Source organism: Stegastes partitus, unplaced genomic scaffold, assembly GCF_000690725.1.
Source record: "Stegastes partitus isolate 25-593 unplaced genomic scaffold, Stegastes_partitus-1.0.2 Scaffold39, whole genome shotgun sequence".
Taxonomy (NCBI): domain Eukaryota; kingdom Metazoa; phylum Chordata; class Actinopteri; family Pomacentridae; genus Stegastes; species Stegastes partitus.
The window spans coordinates 471,829-493,102 of NW_007577770.1; the positions used below are offsets into that span (position 1 = coordinate 471,829).

A 21,274-nucleotide genomic window follows, 5' to 3' on the forward strand; every position below is an offset into this window, starting at 1 on the left:
TTTTTATGGTCCTTTGTTTTTTTGTTTTCACATTCACAGTCTGTCCCTGTTTAGACTGAAGAAGTTTGTCCTGCTGCAGTCGTTTCAAGTCAAGCTGCCACCTCTTCGGTAATTTAGAGTACAATTATTCCTTGTGGTGCAAAATGTTAGGTGCAAAAAGGCTTAGCCACCACATTTGACCAAGCAATTTATTTGAGCTAATTCAGGATAAAATGTTCTCAACTTCTCTTTAAATTCCAATTTTATTTTATTTTTTTAATCCCACAGTAAGAATTTGATTGTAATTTAAGTTGCAACAAATAGTACTTGTAACATACAAATATATTACTCATCATTCTTGTACATCGTGTAAAAGACATTTACACTAAAGCCTTCCTCTACTTGTCACTACTTTTTAGATAGATGCTTTTAAAAGTGCTGAAAAAGAATCAGCTACATTTACTCAACTACTGTGCTTGAGTACAGTTTTTCAACTTTCCCTAATATTTGCAATTTAAGGAGCTTTAAACTTCTACTGCTATATTGTAAGGGAGAAAATGTTGCTGTGTTCTTTTACTCTGCTGGTTGTATTTGACGGCTTAATTTAGTATTTACTTTGATCATTTCGAGTTATATAAAATATAATGTATTATTCTTTATTAAAGGCTCTGAATTGTGTTTTTCGATGTGCAGCACTGCGCCTGCATTTAAATGAGTTCCCAAATAAGAATGACACAAGGGTGCCTCTGAGTTGCTGAAAAATTACTTCTTGTGCACATGAGGTTAAAATACCAGCTTTGAAAACGTTGGTTGCTCCACAGTTTAACACTTTTACATTGTGGAAAGTATCTCAGTATTTCTTCCACCACTGGCTGCTCATACTCCATATCACTCATGTGTTTAGTATCTGTGTGTATGACTTGTATATGAGGTTTTGTATCAAGTCATGCTGGTTGTGATGTGTTATCTGTTGCACAAACACCGTCTCTTGGTGTGTGTGACAGAGCAGTAGAGGTTGTAAACGAGTGGGAAGGTCATAGCTCACCTTATTATCTGCCGTTATTCTAAACTAGCAGTTCTACGTAATCCAAAAGCTTTCCCCATCTTTTATTGTGTTTACATGTCATGCCTTTTGAAGTAAATATATGTCCTCACAAGTGTGCAGCAGTTTAAATCTGCCCAATTCTTTCCTCTTTCTGTCCACTAGGGGTCAGACTGCACAGGCTGGTACACTGCAGTTTGCTGGACAGTAATGAGTGTTCAATTAACTTATGTGATTTCTAATAAATACCTTCTGTCAGAGAATACTGGCCTGCTTCTAATCCCCTCTGACCCACCTGCTCATCATGACGAATTAACAAAGAGCAGTAGCTAAGACCCACTAACGTGTCAGTCGCTGTGTTTCTGCACAATTTCCTCGGCAACTCAGATGTGCAAGATAAACTATTTAAGATGCCATTTTTGTCTCTTGTGCTTCACTACACTCTTTAGATTCCTCTCACGATGCAGTTAGAAGCCAGACAAACAGAAGCACAGTGTGATTTGATATGATTTTATTGAACATAATGTAACAGTGGACGGGCTAATACACACACCACCTGCTGTATATTCATATTTCACAGCCACAGAGTTGTTCAATAAGTCCTGCATCCATTAAGATACAAGCAAGGCCACTGGGAATGTGTTGACACAAATGTATCTGAACAAGGCCATTCTCCTTCCTACAAAATAAACTGTAGATAATGAAAGGAAATAATGAAGGGGGGGAAAACACATTTTTGGTAGGGTGGCAATTTAAGGCAAGTATACATTCTGGTTCGTCCTTCAATGTCTACAAGGCACCCGCTTATTAAAGTCGTTCAGTACGAGCCATTTTATCATTTGAAAATAAATACAGAGCGCCGATATAGGGACATGTACCATTCGATTAATAAATCAAATAAATGTTTCATTCATAACAGCATTTTTGATTAAAACCGAATGTTAATCGCAGAGTTTATTTGCTTATTTAGAGTAGCTCAGATGATCAATATAAGACCAAGTTTGCATCTCATTATAAATTGGACAGGAATTAATTTGTACCCGAGCTATGTGCTACCAATGCAACTCTGATTGAATGATATTCGTAAAATTTACACGCATTTTCTGTTTACTTTATGACAGAACTGGAAGTCAAATATTGCCGACCATCTAAAACGAACATTCCCATTCCCACAAAACCCTCCAGTTAATAGTCTCGCTCTGTAACACACTGTGGCTGGAGCTGATTTTATTCTTACTGTCGACTGGATTCGGTTTAATTGAATTTTCATTAAGGCTTTATCACTGTTGCACGCTTTGAAAGTGAAATAATATTTAAGTTGATTAAATCACACTCGTCAGGTACAGGACAAGAAGATGTTCTGTCTTTGGCATCGGTTTACAGTCAGCGCACGTTCTGTCATTAATAATTCCTCCTTACAACAAATATTCACTGTATTTCATCTTTGTACACGGTTTATGTGAATCATTTATCATGATAATCAAATAATACAATATTGAACTGGTAAATATACACACAGCTTTAAAACAGGATCAAAAATAACAATCCTTCCACTTTGTCCTTAGCATATAACGCACTGATTGTCGTCGTTTTTGCACTCTGATAGTGCAATCAACTGCTCTGTGAGTGCACTGAAACAAACATTATTTCTGTGAAAATCATTGCTATCATACATGAGATGGCTCTTTAAGTTCACACGTGTTCTGTGCAACACAACTGATCAGAAACATTAACGGAGAATGTGACCAAACGAGTTGCATAAGGAGATGACAGTGAGTGTCCCAGTGAAGTATGCAACTAAACAGGAAAACAAGTGTGTGTTCAACGAAAAGGGCGACAAAGAAAAGAGAAAGAGAATGAGAAAGTGTGTTTTGCTACACGAGACTACCCGGCCAAGACACTACAGTCAGTGTGACTTTATTCTTCTGCAGTTTGAGCATGGGGATGAGAGACGAGTTGTTCATTCCCACAGTTGTCGCTCCGTTCACCGCAACAATCTCATCACCGCATCTGGAGAGAAGCACAGACCATTAATGTGGAGTCTGCAGATTAACAATGATGGAAGGATACAGGAGTTGATTAAACCTCTGAACCCCAAAACCTGGCAGTGGGTTTGAAAGGCAAGTTACCTTTAAAGTTATCATTTTTTTAGCCTTTGTGCCTTTATTGATAGTGCCATGAGAGAGAGACAGGAAAGTGGTGAGAAGAATGGGGGGAGGACATGTGGGAAAGGGCCATGAGCGGGATTCGAACTCATGACCTCCACATCGGGACTGTAGCCCTGCACATGGGACGCCAGCTCAAAGCTTAAGTTAAGTGACACTCGGTTTCATCTGTAAAATTCATCAAATCTAACCCTAAAATTATGATATTTTATCAAAATCACTTTATTCTACATATCTCGTTTAAAATTAGAATCAACAAAAACTAAAGTTTGCATTAATCTTAATCTGTAAAAAAATAAATAAATAAATAACTGACAAGCCGCAAGTGACTTGTGTGAGTTTAACACCTACAGGCACGTGGAAAAATGTTGTACATGCTGATGTGTCCCCCCCCCTCGTTTTTGTAAAATAAATAATGAAAAAAATAATAATTTTTGAAACTTTATGGCATTATTACTATGCTATATTGCAGAGAAGACATGTTTGAGTTCTCTCTACTTCTAGCGGTTGTGCTGTTTCCCTTTAAACTGCACTAAACAATGATCCCACAGAGAGGAAACGTGACAGAAGCAAGAAACTCCAAAAAACTGCTGGTGGTTCAGAGGGTTAACTCATATTGGTGTCAGACTGGGTATAACTTACTTGAGGCGTCCATCGAAGTGAGCAGGTGTACCAGGCACAATGGTTTTAATGAAGAAGGGCTGCTGCCCGTGGCTCTCCTCATACCCCCCGACGATGCTGAAACCCCAGCTCTCGTTGTTTGTCTTCTGCAGCACGATGTCCCGACACCAGTGCATGTGACTGAAGGGACAAGTTCAGAGTTAGAGCAAGCACATAAAAACAAACAAAACACATTAGAAGTGGAGGAGCAGACATCAGGTAGTAATGAAGGCGTCTCTACCTTGGTAATCCCAGCCAGCGAGTCCACAGCGGCGTCCAGTTGAGGGCGTCGTCTCGTGGGTCGTCCATAAAGTCGAGTTCGTCCTTGCTGCCAACCTCGGTGTCCTCCTCTGAGTCCTCAGAGAGGGTCTGAATGACACGGAGCACCACCTGGGACTGAGCTGTCTGAGCCTTCAGCACAGAAACTGCCTCATTGTAGGTCAGCTGGGTCAAATCAACTCCGTTGATGCTTAGCAGAACATCACCTGAGTAAACGGACAACGTTGCGAACATCAGGATTAGTGTTTTGTTTTTTTATCTTAATTTTCAATAAGCGGTCGACTCAAGTTGCTGTAAGTTCAGTCATATAGATATAAACTAAGGCAGCTACAGGTCTGAGAGACAGGATCTGCCCTTGAAAAGTCAGTGTCAAGCCTCTGTTTTAGCCCACATCCTCTGTGTTTAATGATGCCTGAGCAACACATTGTATCCCTGAATAGAATCAGCAGAAAAGATAATGGCCCTTTTCCTTTTCCTCCCACTTCCATGTTTTCAAAGAAGAACTGAAAATTGCTTACCATTATTCCAATGTATTAAATTTATTAAGGTTTCAATGAACAGATTAAACAGATTGACAGCCCTCACTCAAATCTCTCACAAGAACTCCTTCCTTTGTGTTTCTATTCAACCACAATTACAGGTGCCAAGACGAGTCCATTAAATGGTTAGTCAACAGATGGAAAACAGCAGCTATTCTGATCTCATTCTTTAAGCAAATGCCAACAGAATTGCTGGTTCCAAATTCTCACAAGTGAGACTTTCTTCATATTTGATAGTTGACAGAGTATCTTTGGATTTTGGGCTTTTGATTGGACAAAGCAAGACATTTGAAGACATCCTATTGGTTTATAGGAAAACATAGTGCACATTTTTGAAAGTTTTGTGATATTTTACAGACACATGATAAACTGAGAAAACAATCTGATGAATATCCATTCGTGCCAGCCTTTGCCAAGACAAGTAACACGACCAGTACATATTCCTAGTTAAAGTGAAAAGCACAGATCATTAGATGCTCTGTACCTCTTTTGATGGTACCATCTCGGTGCAGACAGCCAACGGGCTGCACACTCGTGATGTACACGGGCAGGCGACTGCGACAATCCCTCCCTCCTGCAATGGTGATGCCAAGCGAAAGCCGAGGCTCCTTCTTCAGACTCACAGTCTTCTCCTGACTGGAAAACCCACCTGGAGGATCCTGCACAAAAAATTAGACATATTAATACGAAGTCATCACAAACATGTTGTAACAACACAGTTTTTAACATTATGCTGGCATCATTCAGGATGCTGTTCCACAGATTCTCCACAAGATTTATGGTTTGTCTTATTTCGTTTGCCATAAAATGCATCAAGTCTGTGCTGCCAATTAATCTTAGCCTCACCAGGATCCTTGGACTTAATTGATTCCTTTCAGAAAACCACTTGTAGAAACAAATGTGAAACATTTGAGATGGAGCTGAGAGGTAAGAGTAGAGGGAACGTGTGAGGATCAACACAAAGCTCTCGTAATGTAAAAGATGTGTGGAAAATGACAACTTCAACCGGCCTCCTTGTTGCTCTATGGAGTCTGTAAACCATCAGAAGGGAAGCTCGGGGGAGGTTGGGGTTCTTCCTCCCCACAGCAGGGAACCCATCCCCCCCAGCAAGACGAAAAGGCTCGACTCTGCAGGCGAAAGCTAACTGTTACCAGCTTTGATCCTCTGCCTCCCAAAGAAACAACCAAAAAACAACAAGACAGTGGCCCCGTAGCGGCAGAGCGAGCAGCACCCCGGGCCTTTTGATCAGGACAGAGGGAGGCCCCAGAGAAGGGCTTTCATCTCACCAATGCAGGTGTCTGCTCTCAAATCTCTCACCCCCAAGTGGGGGGGTTGCTGTTCTTCCTACTGACAGTGTATGGTACAGCAGAGTGTGAGCGACACAGGAGCGAGTATCACATTTACACTGTGTAAACAGGAACAAGTAAGATTTGATACTGCCACCGACTTTGTGGTTAGTGGTGTAAAAGGAAGTTAGAATTCCAGCAGCGCACAGTTGGAAAGGCCCCAAAAAAAGCAGATATAAGATGTATCATTAAAAACAAGAGGCCAGGAGCAATATTCCGTGGTTTGATTTTGAACATTGGCTTGTGAGGAAATGTTCCATGTTACCTTCATGTAGGTGGACCGGCGCCTGAAGTACTGCGGCTCTGGCGCCCTCCTGGCTGCTCTGCTGTGTTGTCCCTCTCTGCTGCTTCCACCTTCCTCCTGAGCCTCTGCAGGTCTCATCACCACAAAGTTCACACGCACCTCACTGCCCTAAATACACAGAAATGAGAAGCAAATACATACAAGATCTATGACTGAAGTTTTGGTGTTTTTTTTGGTAGTTTCATGCAAACAATAACACTCATTTTTGTTACTGTCAAACACTTTCACAACAAAACTGAGTTGGTAGGTTGAACGTTGGATTCATAGACATTTTACCATGCTAACTGACTTGCAAGCTTAAAGTTTTCTAAAGATATTTAATCTGTCATATTTATCACACTTAAGACAACTTCATGTTGTATGTACCTTACTTGCAGTTAGGCTTTTGGTAACGTTGTCCCATCTATCACTTTTCATTTAACAAGATTTCTGGAAGCAACTATTCAGAAAGCTGTGACCTTCTGTGTGGATGCTCATGGTCCCCAGAGGATGTTTTTCTTTCACTTTACTGTCACCAGCAGGTCATAAGATCTCATAAAACGCATTTTGTCAATGGCAGACTGCCATTAAATTTGTTGGATAGATTTGTGCTCTTGAGAGTTAAATTTGTATTGAGGCCAAGGCCTTTTCTATTGTGCAGCACTCTGAAAAATAGTCAAAAGACTCGACTCCATGTTTGCTGCTATTAACATGTCATATAATGAACACTGTAGTATTTGTTGTTGTTTGTTTAGTGTTACATCATTGCAAAGCGCATGAATGACATTGAAAGCAGCCTTGAAGCTGCATTTAAGTACTTGAATCTATTGTGATGGTGGGAAACTAATAACTGACTGTTGAACAGCCGCCTTTTTACGATTTAACAAGATAATTCACACTATCCTTTAAACAAAGTCCGTGCTTGCATATAGTTTATTTTCTTCTTTGGTTTCTTGAAAAACATACCTCCAAGTGGAGACATGATTTCATTGCTGTTTGTCTGTTTATGTCTCTGTCTGTCTGCAGGATTACACACAAACTACCAGGCTGAATCGTATGAAACTTATTGGAGAATTGGAGCACAGCCAAAGTAGCAACTATAAATTTTGGCACAGATTTTGATTCCTTTCTAAACAATAATAAAAAAAAGCCAAAAAGGGCATTGGCTTTGGCAGGATAAGCTCTCTGAGTGCCCTTGTAGTTCATTAGTGTGATGTTTTTTGGCAACCATTTCCAAAATCTAGAATGTCTGTAATTCTATAAAAACATCAATAGAGATGAGTTTAAACTAGCCACTGCTCACCCAAAGCGGCCTGGAGATAATAAAATCAATCTTTAAGCCTTTAAAATGGTTTTAAAAAACGGTCAGTGTTAATGTTCAGTGTCTGTAATATGCAGTTAATGTACTAGAGTTAACATAACCATATCTTTGCGGGTTTATACCTGTATGATCTGAGCGGCGCTCTCAGGTGTCCCGTGCCTCAGGTCGTGTCCATTGATGGCCAACACTTTGTCGTTGTTCCTCAGTTTTCCGTCCTTGGCTGCCAAACCACCGGACAGCAGGTCCAGGATGAAAACCCCACTCTCATCAGACTTGCGGATGAGTTTGATGCCAAGCGGCTCTGTGCGCTGACTCTTCATTAGCGTCACCTGCAGGACCGTACCGGGGTTGTGATTGGAGGTAGCATTGCCGTGGGGACTGTGAGAGGGCTGGGAGGCAGTGGAAGTGGCGGGAGTTGACAGGTGATGATCGGACCGTTGATCCCTTAATTTGAAACCTTTCTCCTGCATAACAGTGAGCCTGAGGAGGGAAGGCTGCCGCAGCACCGCGATGGCCCTGGCGTGAGGAACTGAAGCCAAACTGACGTCATTCACCTGGAAACACGACACCAGAGAGAGAAGAAGCAACACAGTGAGTGATGAAGCAGCTGAACACACACAAACACACACACACACACACACACACACACTGCATTACATGCTGTACGTGTGTGTCTACTGCTTCTATGGAAAATTACCTTTTTTATTGTTTCAGAGAAGAGTGAGATCAAATAATTTAACCTTTCCTGCAAGGTAATTTTGCTAACAGCGGTGGAAGTATAACTTGATGTTAAGACAAAAAAGTCGATTCAATTTCTGATATCTGACTTTAACATTATATCTCACTTCCTTCAACCTCTTCCTGAGTTAAAATGATCATGACAAATATCAGTTACAAATTTATTATCAGCTTGCCTCTTCTGAAGATTGAATTTCAAGATCCAAGTGATGTAACCTCCACTCATGGTCACCATATCTCTTTACATCCTTAAACTTTCCACCAAACAAAAAAAAGCCTCCTGCAGCTATTGTTTCACATCCTGAAAATGGGCTGCTGGTTGGCAAGTTTTTGTTTTCATTTCCAGGTTTGGGATTGGTTGGCTTTAGAGGAAAAGCTGTAATTCAGAGGACACACTGAGGCTGAAATAGTCGGTCAGCTCAGTTTACAGCAGTCCCACATAGCAGGACAACCGCAGGGCAGAAACACAAGAAGGAGGACATTGCAGGTATAGTGAGGATAACTACTTATTAAAATCTCCTGTTAGTCATAATCTGTAGTTCCATTCTGTTCTGTGGAAACCAAACTGTTGATGCAAATAAAACAATAAATCAAAATTAGTTCATAAATACATATAATTTACATAGGTTTTGATCTAATATTTTGATAATGATATCGGAAATAATAAGATTATTGCGCCTATTAAACTAACCACACTGTTTCATAATAACTCTGATAATGATCTACAGAACAGAAAAGAACTGACTCAATATTAGCGGTTGCTTCATGCTTGAACACCGATGCTCTCAAAGCGAAAGGCGTCCATCAGTGACAACAACCAGGTAAAGCTGTTTACACTCACTTGACGCACTTGTGCCCAGTCACATTAGCCACGCCTTGTTACCATGGAGCTAAAACTTGTTTATCCTGAATATCTACTTTCCCATTCCCTGCTGAAAAGCGTTGTGTTTGCAGTACTGAGAGAATACAACCACAAGGTGTTTGTGCAAAGATATTTTGAGCTGAACCGTGTCACGCGATGCCACCAGAGTATTTTTGAGCCTGCATGCTGAAGAACAGAAGAATAACTTAACATTATGGGTGACGTAATTACAGCTCTCTCCTCATTTAGTCTCTCTCACCTCTAAAATATGGTCCCCTGGGGCCAGTCTGCCATCACGAGCAGCTAGCGAGTCCCGGACAATCTCCTGGATGACTATGTTTCCCAGCGGTGTGTCTTTCCCCCCCACGATGCGAAGGCCCAGCTCCTCCTCCGGTTCCTCTCTGAACAGCTCCACCACATTGGCCTCGGCCACCAGACTGGACCGCAGGGGGGTGTTGTCTGGAGGAAGGAGAAACAGACAACCAAGCAGAATAAACAAGGCTGTCCCTTCCTGTTTATGAAGCAAAAACTCCCAGTCTTCCACTCTCTTTGGCGGAGCTGTAGCTTGTAAGATCAATGATAAACGTATATGATAATAAAGTTTTAAATACTATTTGCGAGCCAAATATAGTTACTTAAAGGATAATTCTGGTTTTCATTTTAAACAGCAGTTTGAAAATTTTACTCTTTTAGCTGATAAGGTGAATTCTGGAAACACATAAACAGATAACATGCATTTTTAGCTGTCTGGAGTTCAGATTGAATTCTAATAATTATACTTTCTTGTCTATCTTTGTTTAGCATGTTGTAAACTATTCTTACCTCACCTGCATGTCAACTCAGCTTTAAATTTCACTTGTCATTTTCTCAGTTTAGTGAAATACAAAGTTGTCAGGGATCAAAAAGTACATGAAAAATGACACAGGCACTGATAAAAATGTACAAGGAGGTGGGGTTATTAAGAGTGATCCACCACGAGGAGAGTAGATGAGGGACAGGGGCAGATGTATGAAATATTAGACATTTTTGTAAATAGAACACAGTTTTAAAACCCTGCTTAGTGTACAGATTAATGAATAGACAAGCTCTAGAAACTGCTTAGAGGCATGCAGTGAAATTATTATCCAAACTGTCATTTGTAAATGTCCATGGTCGGCTGTTTACAGTTTTTGAGATGTTCTTTCCTCATCTGGTCTCTCGGGAGTGATGCTACATGAACGTTACTTAAAGCATTACAAAGATAGCCAGAAATATAAAGTCTGACCCATCAGTTATCTAGGATTTATGGAATCTTTTTAACAGTGTTACAGAAATACTGCTTTACCTTTAAGAGATGTATACTGCAAACCTCATAGAAAGTTTGGGATTTTTTTCTGTTCTGCTGTTTGTTTTGAAGTTAAACGAAGCTGAGCATATCTTGGAACAATCCTCTTCACGAAATGCAGAGAGTAAGATATGATCTTCTTATCTATATGCCAACAAAAAATCACTAAAATGTTGAAAGTATGTCTTTACCTGCAGAGACATGCTTAAAATCAAACTGCCGCTTTAACCAGTAACTCACAGAGGAGCTTTAGATGATTTTTTGAGCACACAGTGAAGTCTAATGCAAATGGGACACGGCATAAAGCAGAGTGGACCTCAGCTCATAATCGTCACAGTAAGACGGTACAAGTTCCCACAAACTGCACACAGAGTATCTCAACCTTGGAACTGGTCTGTGCGTGCACACAGAGCGTACAAGTATTTACATGCTACAGCTATCTCCTCAGCAGCCCTATTGATCTATTTAGCCCCACGAGCGTTACAAAGGCATGAATTCATCCGACAGCAGAGATGGTGCAACCTGGATGAGTCAATACGCTGACATATTTACACTGAAACAATTATTTAACTATTTAGCTTCACTGTAAATTTAACGACATCTGTGATTCTTTTCTTTGCAGGCTCAAGAGCATTCAGCGACAATTTGTTCAACATAAAGATTATAATGACAAGAATACAAACTCCTCTGTGGACACTGATTACCAGTTGCCTGGCAACCATGCTTTAGCGGACTTTGCTCTATGGTACTGGCTTGCAAGTGGCTTTGAGGGTTTTTCCCATGATAAGACTGTCTGGTTAAAACATCTGTGAGCTGGTACATGTTCTTACGGCTAGGCTGATGATTCACCTGCGACAGACGGAATCAAACCCTTGAGGCTAAAAACAGCAACTCCTGTGTGTGTCTTGACAGTCACTCCAGCAAGTAAACTGTTTCCACTGAGCCTAGAAGTCTCTATTTAAACATTATTCATTGTCGATGCCCCACATGAACCTCTTTCTGGTAAACACTTCCTAAGAACGGGTGATTTTAAGCATCATGTGTAGAAAACAAACTAGTGGGACTGGGTAGCTGTTGATAGAGGCTGTTATGATGATAAAATGACTCCATACCGTCTTCACTTTCCTCGTAGGCAGGATTAATAAGACCAGGCTCAGGCTGATCCCGGCTGTGATTTCGAGACTGTGTTGCTGAATGTTTAGCATCTCCAGACGTCTCCCCATCACCCTTACGTCCCTTTAATTCATTCCATGAGGGCCTCTTCCTCTTCTCTGCCTCCTCTCTGAGTCTTCTAAAAACAGGACATCTAAGGAGAGACAGGAACAAGGCGGAAGAGATAAGGAGCAGTAATTGACCAGTCATTATATTCGTCAAAAGGATGCAAAAGTCAGTTCATGTTCTTAAATGTTCCATGTTACTAGGAGTTTTATGAATGAATACACAAACTGAGAGAACAAAATTAAATGGTAAATATGTTTTGAGGAGGCAAAGGGAAGGGAAAAGAAGCACTATGCAGATGAGTGAACAATTTCACTGCATTGCAGGGTGTCTGGTGAGACAGTTTGAGTCTGATTAAGTCAGTCAGAGTGCTGGGACTGCTGCTCGTCCCTCATGCCTGAACTTTGCCTCCTCATTGTTTGCACAGAGAGGCTGCAGCAGGACAATCCGCCTCCCACAGCGGACTGCGTCATGGCTGGCCACCAGGACGGTAAGCACCACACTGGCCATGCGAAAAACAAGACGACTGACCTGCGCCTCGTCTTGAACTCAATAATTACAAGTCCGTGTGTTCGCAGAGGAACTGTGTCACCACTAGTAAACGGTACAGCTTCAAAGAGCTGAAGCACATTCCTTCAGGGGACACGAAGAAGGGAAACAATTTGGTGATCGCTGTTTTGCAGCAATGTAGTTAGAATTCTTTTGTCCTGACTGAAACTTTACATCTTGTCTACTTTCAAGTGTTGATATTTTTGAGAAATACAGAAGCAGTCAGTTAGCTTAGCACATAGACTGAAAAATGGAAATAGCTAGATTTCCAGAGATTAAAAAGAAAATCTGCCTTTCAGCACATCAGTAGGTCATCAGCATATTATATCTCATTCAAGATGAAGTGCAACAACGACTAAGTGCAACGTTCACAGTGATGACAGCTATAAAGGAAATGGTGTATTTGCTCTACAGTTTCTTGTTATTGCTTGCTATGAAACTATCCTATGATTGCTCTCCAGTGGGAGTGACTGCAATGTATAAATATGAGTCTACAAACTTTAAATCCTATTACAATCACAGGAGAAAATAAAGACAGCTGTTCTTCGTGGATCCATTTTATTACAGCATTTCTGAGACAGAAGAATCCAGTAAATTACTATTTAATCTGCTCCCACAATACTGTAATTTGTCATTTGTATTTCTGCAAAGAAAAAACAAACAAGACAACATATTCAATGGTGAGCTTTAGCATTGCTAGTACGTGGATTATGGTACAAAGGCAAGCTAAAGTTTAATTCATGCTCTCTGCATCCGTGACCTTATAGGTGCATCAATTTTTTTCTTTCATCCAAATCTGCGAGGGTATGTGGGTGCCCTACATTTCTGACTGTGCTGACTGCAAGAGCAACGACTATGCATGTGCAAGGAAAATATATGGTGCTAAAAACAAATGCCATGCTTGTGTAGAGAACTGTACACTTTTAAAGTTCATCATTAAAAGAGTTGTAATTAAAGTAGTCACTGCATTTTGGAGGAGTTTATTTGTACATGCTTTCCATCAAAGGAGCCCAAACACAGTGGGAATTTCTAAATTGTCCAGAAATCCTGCACTTTGTCCATTCAGTGTCTTGAGCACTGCAGGTGGGCACAGCATTGGATTTCTAGAGAATTTTAAAACTGCCCTGTGTGTTTTTATGTGTTTAGTATGAGTTGCAACATGAACATCCACACAGGCGGACTCAGACCTAGTCTGGAAGTTTGGCAGAAAGCATGATTTGGCCCTAACGGTTTCCCTATTCTTCAAGTCTTTATGCTAACGAAGCTAACTGGACACTAGCTTAACGTCATATTGAAAGGTATTGCAAGTAATTGTTTCCTAAAACTATTCCATTGATGACTGCATGACCGGTGAGTGGGATTTCAGTTACCTCTGCTGATTTACTACCAGAGGTGACTGAAGGTTAAAAAAGTTGGTGAACATATTGTGCATGATTGTTTTCCATAGTATGGCTTTTTCATTAAATACTTGGGGGTGTCTACAAGGAAAAGATGTTTGTGCAATCCCAACTAAAATAACACGCGGAAAATAATGAGGTGAATAAAGAACAATATCCACTGAAATCGCTGTCATCCACTCTCAGCATTCCACCCAAAGTCTTACCTGTTATGCAGATGAGGCTGCAGTTCACAGCGCTGCATCTGCTGCTGGCACTCTGCATTGTGGGGACACATGACAGTCAGCTTGTCCAGCAGGTTCCTGACCAGCAGGCTGGAGGGACGGCATTGATGGAGCTGCAGCCGCTGGCGGTCCACAGGGCAGAAGTCCTGCTCCTTCAAGAAGTTGCTCAGACAGTGAAAACAATAAGTGTGGCCACATGGTGTATCCATAGGTCTGAGCAGGGGCTGCAGACAAATGTGGCAAACCAGTTCATCATCCACCTCATCCTGGTACTCGTACAGGTGGCTGTCCAGGCCGTCGTGCTGCTGGCCACACTCTTTACAGACACGTGCCCACGACAGACCAGCAGTGCTGCCGCTGCCGGCAACCTTGGTTTCTGTTGTAGCCATTATCTGAGGAAGCTCAGTCCAAGCTCCTGTGTCTTATAAAGACTGGCGTTCTCTTATCTCCTCACAACCTATCAGAGATATTTCACAAGTCTATGTGTGCATGTCCGAAGCTGAATCCACTCAAACGAAGAAACAACAATCCAGAGTCAACAATGTTATCTCCGTGTCTTCATCTTGATTTTCTGTAGAGAGAGAAACACAGTTAAAAGTTGGACTATTCCTCCTCGTACTGGCCAGCTACACAGGAAATGACAAATCCACAAAGCAGCAGCAATATGGCAACAAGCTACAGCTGCTTCCTCCCAGCAAGTTTCCTGAGGGACGAAAGGAATTCTCATCTCAGCTAAAAGTCACCGTGCTTCTCGCTGAAAGCGCTAAACTCTGTGAAATGAGGCAGAAGGAAAACGGACTAAAGTCAAAGCGCCACTAATGGGAAGGAACAAAGGCATGGCACAACGCGAGAGTAAGAATTCTGAATGAACGGGGCAGAAATGCAATCCCCTTCACTAATGACCCCTTGCACCCAATCGGCAGTGGTCTCCATCCCTTTGTGCAGCTCCTAATCTCTTTTTAATTCCTCCTCATAAGGAAAGCACTGATTGGGAACGCATTCTTTGGAAAGACTGTTGGACGTCTCCTATATGAACAAATTTACCAATTAAAGTAATAAATCTGCCTTGTAAGATAAATTTCATACACTACAATGTTACGTATGGGGACTGAAGTAGGACTAGTGGACTTTCAACTGCAAATTTTAAGTGAGAAGTAATGTAAACAGTGAACATTTATCAAGTGCTATTCATATTCAGGACTGAGAAGGGTCATGGAGATGCAGAGCAGGAATTTTAGAAACCTTTGTGTTGTCTCAGGAACTAAGGAACGCACAAAACACCACCTTAAGATACATGACTTTGTCCCAACTACATCAAGGCTCTCTCTCTTGCACATGGCCTCATATGAAAAAGATCAAATAAGCTACCACAGTGAAGTCACTACCTTTAGCATCTTTGTTTTTGTGACTCCTGTCCAGATCCCAGGCACAAAAAGACTGCTTTATCTTCAGTGTTATTGAAACGACTCACCCAAGATGATATCTTTGTTGTCAAGCGCCCAGTAGCCATTGCACGCAAACACAAGACTCTAGCGGTTGCCTGAAGCCTGAATGAAACCAGAGCTCTGCCTCCCCAGCAGCAGACCGTCAGAATAATGCCTGTGTGTCCGCGTACGTGTGTGTGCACATATTTTGTGTGCATCAGTGTGGATGTGTATGAGCTTCGACTGCACCGGTGTGAGGAATGCAGAGGGGAATTGGTATAACTAGGCAGTGTGAGAGGAAAGGAAAAATGTTCCTTCTGCCTCTGTCATCAGTGCCAGTGAATGTATGTGTGTGTTTTGTGTGTGTGTGTGTGTGTGTGTGTGTGTGTGTGTGTGTTTGGGGGTTGGGGGCTCAGACTGCTGATGTTGCACTACCACAGGTAAAGTACTCTCACAAGCTGAATGACTGATTGCAAACACAAAAGCCTGGTTACAAATATGTGTGCACACATGCATGCACCCAGGCCTTCTCTCTTCCTTTGTTTTTACTTTGTACAGCCGATACGTTTTCCTGTAATGGATAGGGGTCACGGATCCTGTAGCACAGACGGAGAAGCACAGTAGAAACCAGGCTATGCTCCATTTATATTGGAACCACATGACCTGGTGCAAGAATGTGAAATAAGAGAGAAACAACACAGCACACTTTCAAATACACTATGGTGCCTGACTGCAAAGGTTCTCTTATCAAGAGTACATTCGCAGGTTCACTCCTACCAAATTCTTTCCTTATTACTATATATCTAAGGTGTATTATTTGATTTGTGATATACTTACATGCATGAACAGGTCACACAGAGCATCATGGCAGACATTTATTGTGTTTCTGAAGGTGGCTGGCTTTGAAGCCATCAGATCAAATAGCTATCAGTGATCAACATTTCCAAACCATTCACTGTGTTTCACTTTGTTTCTCAAGGCGTCACCTCAGACTTTAATAACCTGTGACTTATAGTATACGCCCACAGAATCCATCATTTCTATATTTCCCATTCATCATTGGTGTAAGCAGCCAAAAAGTGCATTCTAGTAGCGTTTGAAAGACAGGGCACCTCGTTACCAACTTCTCATTTGCATGAAGTTGAGGTCAAGGCTACTTTATGTAAATCAGGGGCATCCAGTCACCACTCGACTCCAGAACTCTGGAAAAACTTTTTAACTACCCGTTGCTGATGTGAAATGAGGACAGATTCAGCAGCTGCAATGCCTTTTTCTTTCCTCAAATGTTTTTGTAATATAAGTGAAAATGTAGCAGCAAGCAGCCTATGATTCTGACTAAATTGTTAAATAAGAAATATTTTTTAAAAAACAATAAGGAAAAGTGTATTTGAGAAATTTTTAACCTAAATCACAAAACAAAGCTTTATTCTAATCTTACACTAGCGATATAATGTTGTTAGGAAAAGCAAACTTAAAGAAACGTCTTAAAGAAAATGATCACAGTAATAACTTTTTTTTTTTGCAGTAGAGGTGGTAAAATATGGTTTACAGGTTTAGAGCCAACCAATGCATACACAGCTCAATACAAACAGACGGAAAAAGGGAAACGCCTTATCCATATCAAATGCCTTATAATCATGTGATGGTGTAAGCTCTCCAGGGAAACCTCTGTGGCCCGACAGTGTCCTCCGGTCTCCCATGGGATTACCCAAGGTGGAGTTTTTTTTTCAAAGCAGGGCCAAATCACCTGCTTTGATAGTGGATACAAATGAGTCACATGTTCTGCCACACCCTCGCTGTGCACAGGTGAGGTCGTGTTAGATAATAATTTGTCCCGTCCATGAGACAGGAGGTGTGTAATGTCTACTTCTATCTTAACCAATGTCTGGTATTACTAATAGAAATAACACGTAAGCAGAACTGCACATGAAGAGGAAAAATTGCAAAATCACTACCCAGAGGTGAATAACTCTTAATCATCAATGTCTGAGGAACTCAAGTGTAAAGCTTTAACATGTGCATGAGATTAAAACGTGTCCTTGCTTAAAGCTTGAAAATGCACTGAAACTAGTAGTCTATGCATAAAGATACTGTCCGCCTTGTGTTGCCTCAGTACAGAGAATGGATTGTTCCTGTGCTCAAGGTAACCTTAGATAAGCCAAGGCTGCACCCTGGGAAACTGAGGAGATGTAGAGCAGCAATGTCTTACTGTGCACAGCTAAAGTTTGACAAATTATTATGACTTGGGTGTGTGTTACTTGTGGAAGTGTACAAAAGCATACTTGTAACTTGCATCTATGAAAGACACAGTGGGCTGCTGATGAAATTTTGCCTCTCCTGCTTGCATGTGTAATAAAAAATCTATTCTTTGTGGTAAGAAGCAGTTTGATTGAGTGTCTCCAGCTGTTTGTTAATGGTATTCATTCTTTCCCCCATAATAAAATGAAATGGCATCTATTTTGAGAACAGCCTGAATATTACATAAGTGCTATCGCAACAACATGCAAAGTCTCTTGCAACAATGACCAATATTTGCATTGCACTTTTATATACAGGACAAAAAAAAATCAACTTCAACTACCATCTGGGGGACGTTAAAGTCATCGTTCCAGTCCATCATTCCACAGTTTTCCACTCCAGCTTCTCCATAGTTCATACATTCATACAACCGAACCTGCTTCCAAGACTCACATGTGGTGCCACTGCCTTGCACACAAATCATATCTGGAGGTTAAGCTTATATTCACAGAGCACGTGAGGCTCCACCTGTACAGCAGCCAGCCTGCACGTACCAAACAAACACCACCCTTGGCTTTAACTTAAGTTGTCACCATTGTTATTAGCATAAAGGGCAGGTGAGAATTGGGATCCCAAAAGACAAACCCGTCCTGTAGAAATTACATGCATGGCATCAGTCTGCTGATGACTGGCTTTACTTGGGAAAAGATACAGATCACTGATGTGGAATTTCCAAACCAAACTTATTTGCTGACCTTTACTTTGTTCACATTTGCAGTCTTGAACAATTCAACTCTAAACGCTCCTGTACTGTTTTGTGGATACTTACAACTAGGGCTGCAAATAATGATTATTTAATAGTTGATTGATTTGTCAATTGTTTTCTTGATTAATTGCTTGGTCTGTAAAATGTCAGAAAATTAAAAATAAATAAATAAATGTCATTCTGTGCTTACTCAAGTCAAAGATGACAAAAGTCTTGCTTTATCCACAAACTAAAGAAATCCAGTTTACCTACAGAGGAGAGAATAAAACCTGAAAATAGCTACATTTTCTGGAAAAATTAATTTAAACCGATTAACTGACTATTATTATCATAACAAACAACTAATTGATTAATCAAATATATATTGTTGTTTATTGCAACAGGACTACTTGCAACAAATAAATGCACCTGCATTTGACTGAAATAGGTGAACTTAATTCACAGAAAGGTCCTAAAGTACAGACGCAGCCTTTTTAAAGAATTTTCTCTGAGGAAACTGCAATGTTGCACAAAATCCCACTAAAATTTAGTATTTCTGATGGGCGGATAAGCACTCAAATCCTCCATAGTACTGCTTTGAATACATCCGTTCCAGTAAAATGCAAGTATTTGGATTATATTATTGGTACGCAAAATCTTCATGAAAATTACTGATATATCTGCCGATACTCCTCATATAAATGGACATTAAATACACATTAAATGACTTAGCACCATACTGTAAAGACATCACTTGATATGTACTTGATATGCTAGGAGTATTTTAAAGAATGGATTCAGAAGCCACACTTCTGGACAAACCTATGACAGTATTTCAAGCATTTCTTCTGCATTATTCTTTCATATTGGTTCACTGGAGGAAAGGATACCTGTGCTAATTTCTAGTTTTTTAGTCTAAAGCCATTCTGTAGCCAGCAGAATGCTTCACTGTCCAATTTAACAGCACATGAAGGGAAATGTTACAGTTATTATTGTAATAATTATTATTACGCTGCTTTTTTATGTAAATTTTGTCTTTCGGGTTTGCCTTATTTTGACTTTACAATATCGACATTTGATGGCACTTTTTACTTTAAAAAAATGTCACACTTTCCTTGTCGGTGTCTGTATACAAGGACATTATGTGTGCTAATACCGACATATCTGTGACAGGACTAGTGTTGTCATGTCTCAGATTTTATATTAACTGTACATATTTACAGACTGCTAGCAGTACAAAGCACAATATGTCCTCTTTGGCATGTAATCAGAGTTGAATTATAGAGTCGAAGTGGACTCAAAACTAACCAAAAAGTGTGAAGCGTTACTCGAAATTGCATATTCTAGCACATGCAAACTTTTATAGAGTAAAAACTTTAAATACTGACATATCTGCCAATACATGTAAAATTGTACAGCAATGCATTTCCCAGACTAGCAGGCAGCTTCCAGTGAAGACACCACGTGACTCCGCACCTCCTCTGACTCTGCTACATGTGCTGCTGCCACCAGACATATCATATCTCATTACTAGTGTTTATCAAAGCGCTGTTAATTATGTTTTTCTCCACTAAAGCTGATGTGTTTGGAATGAAAAAGCCACTCATCGCCAGCAACGAGGGCATCCGCCGTCAGTTCCCAGCCTGGATGTGTGTCGCTGTCACCATAAATAACTCACTGTCCCCCCGGTGACAAGCCACGTCTGCTGGTGTGGTCCTCATCACTTCACCGCTGTGACACATCCAGCTGACAGAGGAGGCCATAAAAGTACAGGTGGCCAGGTATGAGCGTTTCTAAGCGGGCAGGTAAAGTGAGAGCAGGACGACATGTCTTCACCTTCAGCTAACCTGCTCGCGCCGCGCTAATGGCTACACACCTTGAGCTCGCGCACAAACTCTACTTTTCGGTCCGCCGGTGAATACCTGCCCTATAAACGACCACATATCCCCCGTTAACGGAGGGTCTGTCTCCTCCCCTCCGTGAAAGTCCCCCCACAGCTCACAGTCACGTTAGTTAGCAGGAATTTGCTCACCGAAACTCGTCTTACCTGTGCGAAGGTTGTTGTTTTTTTTGTTTTGTTTTTTTTCTTTTTCCGGAAGCGGCTAACGCGTCGCTAGCTAAAACAAAGACACAGCCGTGAAGGATCGAAAAGAGCCCAAAGTGTGGTCCAGCCCGCCGAGGACTCCTTCTTCGCCCCGGATCATTTCTACCGCAGAGCCGACTTATCGCAGCCTGCCGTCCCAGGTGGAGCTCAGGCTGCAGGCGAGGAGGACTGGGCGACTTTCCCAGTTTCGAGCGAAAATACTTGGAGAGGTTGAGCTCAGGAGGAGGTCCATGCAGGTGTACACACAGTCACACACTGAGCTCCTGCACTGGTGTGTAGCTGGCCAGCATCGGCTACACAACTACCACACACACTCTGTCATGTGGACAAAATAGTCGAGAAATCCGCCCAGATCCATGAAGCATGTTTCTCTGTTTATTAGCCCAGTGAGTTTCTTTAGGTCTAACAAAGTAATAAGACAAAATGTTCAGATTGAAAACGACTTGTCTGTTGCAACCTGAAATATCATTTATTATTAGTATTATTATTTTCAGAAATATAAATAAGCAGTGCAACGTCATATTGGTGGCATTTTGTAGCCTAAAGTCTTATTTCAATGGTCCACATGGTGTCTAACCTATCTAATTGTCCTGCACATTTCTTACATCTCACTTGTTCTGTGTTTTGTATCAAGTCCAACATTTAATTTTCCACTTCCCAAGTCATATTGCTCAGAGGTGTGTAAAATCACTAGTATCCTGCACATGATTAGATTTAGGGAGCTCCCCTGCTCTTCAAATGTTGACAAAATACTTGTTTAAAACAGGAAATCCACCCAAATCCCAAAGCATATTTCTCTATTTAGCCCATTTAATTTCTTGCAGTCTAACAAAGCAG

General features: G+C 41.1%; 1 protein-coding gene across 1 annotated transcript; it reads right to left on the reverse strand.

Moving 5' to 3' along the window:
• Window positions 1–1,515: 1,515 nt before the first annotated feature.
• Window positions 1,516–20,668, reverse strand: lnx2b (ligand of numb-protein X 2b). Its single transcript, XM_008303838.1, has 10 exons — window positions 20,381–20,668; window positions 13,909–14,497; window positions 11,651–11,844; window positions 9,474–9,673; window positions 7,737–8,168; window positions 6,276–6,422; window positions 5,149–5,323; window positions 4,088–4,331; window positions 3,829–3,987; window positions 1,516–3,031 (listed from the first exon to the last, which is right to left on the reverse strand). Exons 2-10 carry the CDS (start codon window positions 14,313–14,315, stop codon window positions 2,896–2,898), a joined length of 2,094 nt encoding a protein of 697 aa, XP_008302060.1. The 5' UTR covers window positions 14,316–14,497; window positions 20,381–20,668; the 3' UTR covers window positions 1,516–2,895.
• Between the last annotated feature and the right edge of the window lie 606 nt (window positions 20,669–21,274).